The sequence below is a fragment of the Hakea prostrata genome, chromosome 1 (assembly GCF_041222555.1).
Source record: "Hakea prostrata isolate BN-2017 chromosome 1, UWA_Hpros_2, whole genome shotgun sequence".
NCBI classification, from domain to species: Eukaryota; Viridiplantae; Streptophyta; class Magnoliopsida; order Proteales; family Proteaceae; genus Hakea; species Hakea prostrata.
Genome location: NC_142600.1, coordinates 74,678,199 through 74,688,301, shown reverse-complemented (window position 1 = coordinate 74,688,301; position 10,103 = coordinate 74,678,199). Strand labels below are relative to the sequence as shown.

At 38.1% G+C, this 10,103-nt stretch overlaps 1 protein-coding gene and 1 non-coding gene across 3 annotated transcripts; both read left to right on the top strand.

The window, feature by feature from the left end:
- The first annotated feature begins 1,638 nt into the window (after nt 1-1,638).
- Nucleotides 1,639-1,720, top strand: TRNAS-UGA (transfer RNA serine (anticodon UGA)). The gene has a single exon. It is a non-coding gene; the product is annotated as a tRNA-Ser (tRNA).
- Nucleotides 1,721-3,937: 2,217 nt separating this feature from the next.
- On the top strand, nt 3,938-8,505 carry LOC149030038 (uncharacterized). Of its 2 annotated transcripts, XM_089142360.1 has the most exons (7): nt 3,938-4,023; nt 4,135-4,475; nt 5,421-5,965; nt 6,846-7,038; nt 7,312-7,376; nt 7,459-7,669; nt 7,928-8,505. In XM_089142360.1, the coding sequence occupies exons 2-7, from the start codon at nt 4,359-4,361 to the stop codon at nt 8,264-8,266; spliced, it is 1,470 nt and encodes a 489-aa protein (XP_088998486.1). In that variant the 5' UTR covers nt 3,938-4,023; nt 4,135-4,358; the 3' UTR covers nt 8,267-8,505. The 2 variants fall into 2 exon arrangements, with proteins under 2 accessions (XP_088998486.1, XP_088998485.1); XM_089142359.1 differs by lacking the exon at nt 3,938-4,023 and having other exon boundaries at nt 4,092-4,475.
- Nucleotides 8,506-10,103: the final 1,598 nt, after the last annotated feature.

Genomic DNA, 10,103 nt, shown 5'->3' with positions numbered 1-10,103 from the left:
TCATAATCCATAATGGACAAAAAGTTCATTATGGATTTTGGAGGTTTTTCTATTATTTTAAATAAAAATAAAATTCAGGATAGATGCCAAACAATTTAAAATAATGAAAATTTCTCATAATTGACAATGATAATTGATACCAAAAAGAGCCTAAGTAAGAAGGGACCGAGACTCAACTCCAACACTTAACAACCCCTATTAAGAAGTAGGGACCCTTTTAGTAATATAAAATCTTCAACTCAAGGGGTTGGTTTAGGTGATAGAGATATCAATGCTTGACACAACACTTAGGGAAGCCTAGATTTCTTGTCTAAAGCCACCGACACAACACTTAGAGAAGGAATCCGTAGACATATGCTGGAGATGCCCAAGTAAAGGATGGTTTAAATGTAATACAGATGTAGTAGTTAATTTAAAGGGAAAGTATGCTCAACTAGCAGGTATTATTCAGAATCACGACGGTAATTTTCGAGGGGGCTTTGCCCAACGGATTTACATATGCCAAGTGATGGAAGCATAACTAGTAGCTATTAGAGAAGGGGTGAGATTTGATTTAAATTTGGGAGCATGGCCATTGCAATTAGAATCTGATTCTAAAAGTCGATCTTGATGCTAGAATCTAATGTTCAGAACTTGGTTAACTTTGAAAGTCTAGTTAGCGAGATACTCTGTTTGTTTGTATCGCGTGGATATGTGGGAAGAAATTTCAACAGGGCAACAAATTGGCTCACAAAGATACCGATTAATGCAGGAGATGGGCTGATAATCTTTATTGAAGCTCCTTTAGAATTGAGAGATTTTAACGGAGGACCTCCAGGGAGGTGTCTCATAGTCTTCTTCTTTTCCTTTTTGCTTTTGGGTCTTTTTTGGACCCCTTTATGTACCCAAAAAGAAGAAGAAAAAAGAGATATTAATGCTTTAATATGAAGTCAAAAGTTCAAATGTTCAAAAGCCCAAAAGGTCTTTGATCATCACAACAACTTTGGTTGAACCCATTGATAAAGAAACTTCCTCCTAATTACAATCCCCCCCCCCCCCCCCCCACTTTTATTTGGAGTCTGTAGCGGAGGGGAAAGAAAAGTCCTAGTCGAATCTAGATCATCTATTCATATCATGGAGAGAGAATCCTTCAAATGACACGGTTAGATTCATGACATGTATTCAATAAAAAAACAAAATTCTCTTTTGAGCGTGAAAAGTAGAATATATAAATTCCTATAGTTTTCATAATTTTTCTTAAAAATGAGGAAGTTGCATTTATATTAAACATGTGTCACAAATTTAAACATATAATTTAAAATATATATATATGCACGTGGGGAGGGTATTCGAACTCGTCTTGGTCTACTTTCTATTATTATGCAAACACGATGATGACTCCTTAAACACCCCACATTAGGGTTGAAGTTTTTTTTTTTTTTTTTCTTTTCTGATGAAAAAAGAAAAAAAGAATTTAGAGTAAAACGAAGGATTATAGTTTCAAGATGTCCCCAATATTGCTAGGATGAGTAATCTGGTGAATATAGTCTTAAGAACCATTGTTTGACTGGTGTGGTATAAAATGACAAAGAACAATGGTATTAATGTAAGGACGCTTATTGATAGTGTTAACTTAAAACATAAGGACTTAACAAACTTGTCGATATGTCCGAGTGGTTAAGGAGATAGACTTGAAATCTATTGGGCTTCGCCCGCGCAGGTTCGAACCCTGCTGTCGACGATTGTAAGAAATTATTTTCTCTTTTTTACTCTCCCCGGTGAAGTTTCAAATTTATAGATGATCGAAATGGGTCATGCCCAGTTTATTTCCAAAGGAGATGATAGAGAGAGCCAGAGCCAAGGGTATTGTTTTCTTTGAAATTTATGATAGTCCAACTTGGGTTTGTCCAATAGTTATTTTTCCCAGGCCACATATATACAGAGGCGGGCCCCTCTTTTTATTTATTTATTTATTTATTGTTTTAATTTATCCATATTTGTCAGGAAAAAAAATATCATTATCAATAATTTACTTAATTTTTTAATGTGTGTGGGCACCACAGAATATATGTGAAATTATCTGAATAAGGGTGTCAATCAATATGGTTTCAATATTTTGCAAAAATGGTTATCTAAATAAGGGTGTCAATCAATACGGTTTCACAGTATTTGCAAAAATAGTTTGGTACGATTTTGGTATTAAATCAGTGCGAGAAAACGGTTTAGACACGGTATCTAGTGCAATACACTTTTGTTACGAATAAACCCACGCCACTTTTGTTATTAGTTTTACAAAAAAAAATTAAAAAAAAAATTGTTATTAGTTCATTAAGATCCTAATGAAATTGCCATCAAACAGTCGATATAATATGATATTAACAGAGACAAACCAAGTAAATCTAATTAATAGAGACAAAGCAAGTAAACCAAAATGAGTGAAGGATGAAACCAAAATGAGTGAAGGATGAAACCAAAAACTGAAACAGGGAATTAGAGAGAGGGTAGAGGTAAAGTGTTTTAATTGTAAAATTACATTTATATCTCTTAATTTGGTATGATACCAATTCGTTACAATTTCAGCACATACCAACAGTATGAGTACCTGAAATCGTAATTGTACCGAATTTTAGACAGTGCGACTCAGTACGATTAAACGGTTTCAATACACAATTGACATCCTTATTACGTCTAATATGATAAAATAATTCAGAAGTAAGACCTACATTGACCACACAATATATCTGGTGAAAAAACATTCGTGCTCCCCCAATGAAAAGGTGATCCAGACTCTCATTCTTTGGTGCCTCCCCCTCCCTCCTCCCAAAAAAAAATGTCAAATCCTAGTCATGCCATTGCATATATAGTTCATCCAAGTCTAGATGATGTTCTTATACAAGGAACTCCAAGATGTTCTAGAACTCAATAATCATATAGCATCAGGCGTATGCAATAAGTCCCATGGTTGATTCCATGTAACTGTAGTTCTACCCAAGTCTATATCGATTGTGCCCCCTCACATTTCTTCATCACACATTTAGAAAGGAGTTCATTGTTGAACAGTAATAAAGTATACCACAAATGAACATCCACTTAAACGTGTGATAGTAAGGGTGTGAATGGACCACAATTTGAGGAACCCATCTTGACGGTTTTGGCATGCTTTATTGTCTTGACTTTTAAATGGCAACAAGAATGAGCTGAGTCCAATCATATATGTCCTTATGCAAATATATGTTCAAAGGACCAAAACACCCTTACCACCACATGTTTAAGAGGGAGTCTCATTTGCTCAAAAGTGGACTCCTTAAATGTGTGGTGAAGAGGTGTGAGAAAAGCAAAATCCTCTATCCGGCAAGGTACATGATCTAGACTCAAAACCATCAAGTCTCCAAGTTCTCCTTGGATGGCTGAGCCCTTCAATTGGGTTTTCAACTTGTGGCCGGGTTATGCCTAACTTTAGATTTCAAGAATTGGGTGAGGTAAGGTTGGGCCTAAGTTGAGAAACCGAATATACATGTCTTCTTATCCAACTATAATTTTTCCTTGATGCTTCTAGTAAACCGTCGTCGAATATACATTTTTCCTGACGGTCCTAAAGAGTTGTCGCCGAATATACACACCTTACCTGACACTTAAAAAAAACCATCGCCAAATATACATCTTCTTTTTTAACTCTATACTTTTTTTTGGCCAAATATACATCTTTTAAGCTTTGTTGCTTGTGGTTTCCTAAGTTGAAATCTAAGGGCTGTTGCAACCGTGAGATGCTCTAAGGATGAAAAAGATGCTTTGGTTTCCTAAGTTGAATGGCGCTGAGGGCAGTTGCAACCGTGATATGCTCTGAGAATGAAAAGCTGCTATATATATATATATTCATGTTTGTATGGGGTGTGGACCCAAGCCATGGCAAGTTTGCTGGTTCCCAGCTATGGATGAAGAAGTGTTTTATTAAGGACGTGAGTAACCAACCAACCAACCACCAAAGGAACGTATAAGTTCTGGCGTTAGGGATCCCATCAGTATAACAACAAGACGTCGATATCGGTAACACATCAGTTGTATATTTTCTTTAAAAGAATTTAATTTAATTATAATCGATTCTTTATCATATTTTGATTGATTTGTGTCCATGTAAATTAAATCCTGCCGAAACAGAATTCTACACCGCAGAAGCTTCAATCAGAAAGTCAAGCTGGAAGAACTATTGGGTCTTGAAGATATCAATTGCAGAGTGCATTCAACAGATTTATCACGACAAGCTGAAACCTTTTGGAGAAAGAAGAAATTAAGATCAAAAGCGAGGGATTTCAAACTAGTCGATCGATCGTCCTGCTGGTGGACAGGCTACTACTGTTGTTGAAATTAAAGAGATCCATAGTATGAGAGAAAACTGGGGTGCATGGAAGCTGATGATAGAGAAGGCACCTGCAAGAACCATTCTGTTATTCTTTCTGCTATTTTCTGCTGGTTTTATCTGCTCTCGCTGGCTTGATTCTGTAAGTCTTCTCTCTCTCTCTCTCTCTCTCTTAATTACAATTTCTTCTTCTCCTTCTTTAGAGTCTATGGATCTGGTCAGAAGATCAATAGGCACCGGCGTGAAGGATGAAGGATAAGGGTGGGAAAGAAGGAGTTCTGGTATACTTTTTAGGTTATTACGTAAAGACAGCGATGGGACGATGACTCCTCCAACATCCCACGTTAGAGTTGAATTGAAGTTTCTATTTCGAGTTTGGGATGGTTAAGTTTATGACTAGTAGAAAGGCGTTTCCCTAGCTACCTACGAGTCAGGATCTCATCACACTTTCTCTACCACATATTAAGAAAGACTGTCATTGATTCTTCTTGAGTTTTGACAAAATAAATAAGAGGTCAGTCGACCTCCTTAGAGTTCTGACAAAATGAATCGAAACCAGTAGGTCACCATGGATTTCAGTTTTAATGTGTGGTAGAGAGGGATCTCTTTTGAGTTTTGACAAAATGAATCACAGGTGAGACTCTTAGTCACTCATGGACCTCCTTTAAGTTTTGAGGTGTGTGGTAGAGAAGTGTATGATGGAAAGATTTAAGGGGAGCAGGACTTCTAGTGGCTACGCTCACGGGTAGAGAATGTGCACTTGCTATCAATAGTATAAGGGTTAAAATAGTCCAACCACAGGTCTCAATCTCGAGATCGATACAAGAAAGATTCCAATCCAACGCTTTTAACCAAGGATACGTACTGCATGGTAACACTAGACTAGACTAGACTAGACAGTTTAACTGGGCGTTTAATAATGTGCAGCATTGTGCAACCAACGGTTGAGATCGAAATCTCGGTGCGGCCCATCAGCTCTTTGTTCAACACTGATTCCAACCCGAATTAATGTCATGCGGATTCAGTTAATGTCCTTCAACTATTTCTAACAACGTTTGTGGTTTTTTTTTTTTTTTTGTTGAAACAGTCCATCGATGGTTCAATGGCGAAAATTCTTAGCACAAAGAGAAAAGAAAAGCAAGAAATCAAACTCGATTGCTCCATTCTAGAACAAAATAGGAGCTGTCCAGCTGTCTCTCCGGTGAAGTTTCAAATGAGAGATGATAAAAATGCTTCATGCCCAGATTATTTCCGATGGATCCATGAAGACTTACGGCCATGGAAGGCCACAGGAATCACAAAGAAGATGATAGAGAGAGGCAAGGGTGTGGCTCATTTCCGGTTGGTGATATTGAATGGTAGGGTTTACATCAAGAAGTACAGTAAGCCTTTCCAAACCAGAGACGTTTTTACATGGTGGGGGATTCTGCAATTACTCAGCAAGTATCCGGGGAGGTTGCCGGACTTGGAGTTGATGTTTAGATGCGGTGACTTTCCGGTTATCAGATCAAGCGATTACCCACCACGGCGGCGGAACGCCACCACCGCCACCGCACCACCACCGTTATTTCAATACTGTGGGGATAATTCGTCGCTGGGTATTGTTTTCCCCGACTGGACCTTCTGGGGTTGGTTAGTAATTCTTATTTCTATTTTTCCTTAATTTCTTCAAACATTCAATACTTCCACTTCCATGCTGATCATTAGCTAGCTCCCTTTAGTGCTTTCTCCCATAACTTGCTAAGGCCCTCTTTGTGTTTGCTATGTTAGCACTTTTCCCTACTTTTTTTTTCTTTTCATCATCAACCAATCATATCAACTGAGCCCATGGTAGAGGATTGTTTTTTTCCCTACACCTCTTTACCACATATTTAGGAAGTGATCCATTTTTAATTAAGTATTAATAAAGTAGACCACAAATGAGCCGCCCTCTTAAACGTATGGCGGTAAGATCCCAATTCTACTACCTATGGTGTTTTGGTCCTTTGAAAGTATCCTTGCATGATGAGGTACGTAATCCGACTCAGCTCATCCTTAGTGCCATGTGAAAGTAAGTACAATAAAGCATGGGAAAATGCCTGGGTGCTGCGTAATTAATGTGCGACACCTGAGATTTCGATCTTGATCTCCACTGTTTGCAGCATAGTGCTGCTGATTAATTGTGCAGCACTGAAGTCGAGCCCTAAAGTATGCCAAAACCATCAGGCTGAGCCCTTCTATTGGGTTTTCAAGCTGTGGCCGGGTTATGCCTAATTTGAGATTTCATGATCTGGGTGAGGTCAGGTTGGGTTTAAGGTTAGCTGGGTCTGAGGCCAACTTGGGCTGAACTTGAATGAATAAAATTTGCAATTCTGGCACTTAGTTACAGCCCAATTTAGCTTGATCTCGACTAGTGGGCCAATAAAATCCAGCCCAACTCAGCCCATGCTAGTCAAAGTTACTCATGGTTGGATTGGGCTCGAACCTGACAACATTCTTTTGTGTTTGTGTTTGTGTTGATACGTGCATGCAGGCCAGAGATCAATATAAAGCCATGGGAAATTTTGTCGAAAGAGTTGAAAGAAGCTAACAAGAAAACCAAATGGATTCAAAGGGCACCTTATGCTTTTTGGAAAGGAAACCCTGGCACATCTCAGAGCAGGCAAGACCTCATGAAATGCAATCCCACAGCCCAGCAGGATTGGAAAGTTCGTGCCCACAGCCAGGTTTATCAATCTCTTTAACTTTGACGCTGTTTCGGATCTTTCTTGGCTAGTGCTGCTGACATGGTGGTTTCCAGCACGTAAATTTCATTAAATCACAGCTGCTCAAAACAAGATTTGATTCATTTCTCCAAGAAATTTTGGGTTTTCTTTTCACTTAAGTGGGTTATATATACACATGGTGTTTTGAGCAGCCGCCACGTCAGCAGCGCTTACCTGGCAAAATCCTGATATTTATACTTATTGTCAAGGTGATACTAATATAAGTACTAGCAGGATTGGAGCACAGAGATTCAACAAGGTTTTAAACTATCAGATCTAGCCAAACAATGCACTAACAGGTAAAGCATTAACTACTATCCATTTTTGCAGCTTCTTTTAATCTTGGATTGAATGTTTAAGACAATCATATTGGACTTGCAGATACAAGATATACGTAGAAGGAAGAGGATGGTCAGTTAGCCAGAAATACATATTGGCTTGTGATTCCATGACATTATTTGTAAAGCCTCAATACTTTGATTTCACCACAAGAAGCTTAATACCTTTGTATCATTACTGGCCTATTAAGGGCGACCATTTGTGCAAGCGTATCAAGTTTGCAGTCGAATGGGGAAACATATACAACCAAGAGGTCTTTCTCTCTTTTCGAATCTGCATGATGGGTAGAGGTTTATGCTCAATCGCCTTATACTTCTTCACCACATAATAAAAATGGGGTCAAACTCCAAGCGATAAAATGAATCATATATTGGATAGTAGACCCCATCATGTGGTGGAGAGATGTGATAGGAGTATAGACATTTTACCTTAACGAGTAGATAGCTTAGATCTAGGCTTTTCTCGTTTCTCTTTTCTGGGTGCTAATAATCTTCTTCTGATGACTTTTCAGGCACAAAGCATAGGAAGAGAAGGTAGCAAGTTCATAGAGGAGGAACTGAAGATGGATTATGTGTATGACTACATGTTTAATTTGCTGAATGAATATGCTAAGCTCTTGAAATATAAGCCTACCATACCTAAAGATGCTGTTGAATTTTGTTCGGAGACAATGGTTTGCCCTGCAAAAGGTTTAGAGAAGAAGTTCATGATGGATTCCATGGTTAAGTTTCCTGCAGATACAAATCCATGCACCATTCCACCTCCTTTTGATCCTCCTGCTCTTCAAGCTTTTGTTAAGGAAAAAGAAGAAACACTAAAGCAGGTGGAGGCAATGGAGAAGAATTCTTAAGATATAGGCTCTCTCATTTTTATTTTTTATTTTTTGGTAAAAGGCTCTCTCGATCTTTGATCATCATTTTTTTTTTTTTTTCATTATTGATTCTTATAATTCCCGAAATTTTGTCATTTCTAATCTATGTTGTAAAGATTAACATTAGAATAACAATTAATAATGATGAAAAACTAAGATCTTCTAGTGGATTAAAATGACTGTTGGATTGGGTATCTAATGTCCATTTTATCCTTTAATATTATATTTATTGTTTTTGTTTTTTTTTTACCAAACACAACAGACAAAGAAATTCATTCAGAGAAACAATTATGGGGAAAATCTCCCAGTAGGAATAGAGTACAAATGATCAAGACCTCGTGGTAACTGCATCCACCAAACTATAGAAATACCCAAATAACAAGCACCTCTAGCTAATAGATCAGCAGAAACATTGTCTGCTCTCAAAACGAGATATTACATTCATTTAGTAAATCATATAAAATACATTTTTTTCCCTTATATTCTATCATATTGGATTTCAAAGACTCGAGGAAAGTTATGAAAATGAGAAATAAATAATAATAAACCTCATGGTTATTTTGAGATTTGAAAAATGTAAAGATGTTAACTAACAAAGCTTAATGACAGGAGACATTAGTAGTTTCAATCAAAATCCAAAGTAGGATTAGTAATTTCAAAAGTTACGGGGGATAAGATAATAATTAAGCTACAAAACAAGGAGGTTTCAGTAATTCTAATGAAGGCCGAAATAAACTTGAGGGTAATTTTCATCTGGACCCCCTGAGGTTTGGTCCAGGTCACTTTTAGTCCAGTTTTATTTTCTTTTGCATATGGCTCCCCGTGGTTCAAGAATTATTAAATAAGGACAAACTTAACGGTCGTAGTTTATAATTTTGTGACAAATACCCTTTTTCAATTTATTTGTTTTAACTTTTTAATAGTTTCTTTCTTTACCAAAAAAAAAACTTTATAGCAATAACTCTCTCGTTGGCTCGCCTCCTCCCGCTCCGCCCACTCCTCCATTTGCTCTTTTTTTTCGGTTTGGGTCTTGTTTCAATCCTTAGAGTTTTGATCTCCTCATAAATCCTTTGTTCCATTTTGGTTGGTTTGGGAGCTGGCGGCGTGTTCCGTCCCGTGGTCGTGGTGGTTGGTCTGTTTTGTCTTGAACCAATTTACATCGTTGGTTGGTCGCTGGCGTTCCGTCTCTCCGGCCTCTTCGGTCCTGCCGTTCCCGGCCTTCTCGCGCCGCATCTCCTCCCCGTTGGCGGTCTCAATCGGGGTTCCGCTCATCCGGTTTTTGCGGTCCGCCCTTCTTTTATATTCTTCGTTTTCTTTTGGGTTTTCCATTGGTTTGCATTTCGGTTTGTTCTTTCTTGTTTTCCGTGGCGTTGTTGAGACTAAGTGACTGGATGTCTCGTTCATCCGGTTTGGTGCGTCATCGATGATGTGTGTTTTGTTATTATTATTTTTCTAATTTCCAAAATCAGCTTTGACCATATCTCAATTCATTTCATGTCTTCAATGGACCTTCATATCATGGCACTTGCTTTGTTGGGGTGGTTTTCGGGTGTGGGGTGGGGGTGTTGATTTTTGTTTCATCTGGTTTTGGTCTCCCGTTCTGGGGTTTGGTTTTGTTTATGACTAGTTCCGTGCGGCGCGGATGCGTTGTATCTTTTGCACATTTTTTTTCGCCCTTGGATTGGGGGGGAATTTATTAAAAGAATTAAAACAAATAATTGGGGTATTTTGTCACAAAATTATTAAACTAACGTTTCTGTTAAACTTGTCCTTTTTGATCATTTCTGACCACGGGGAGCCATATGCAGCGTCTGGC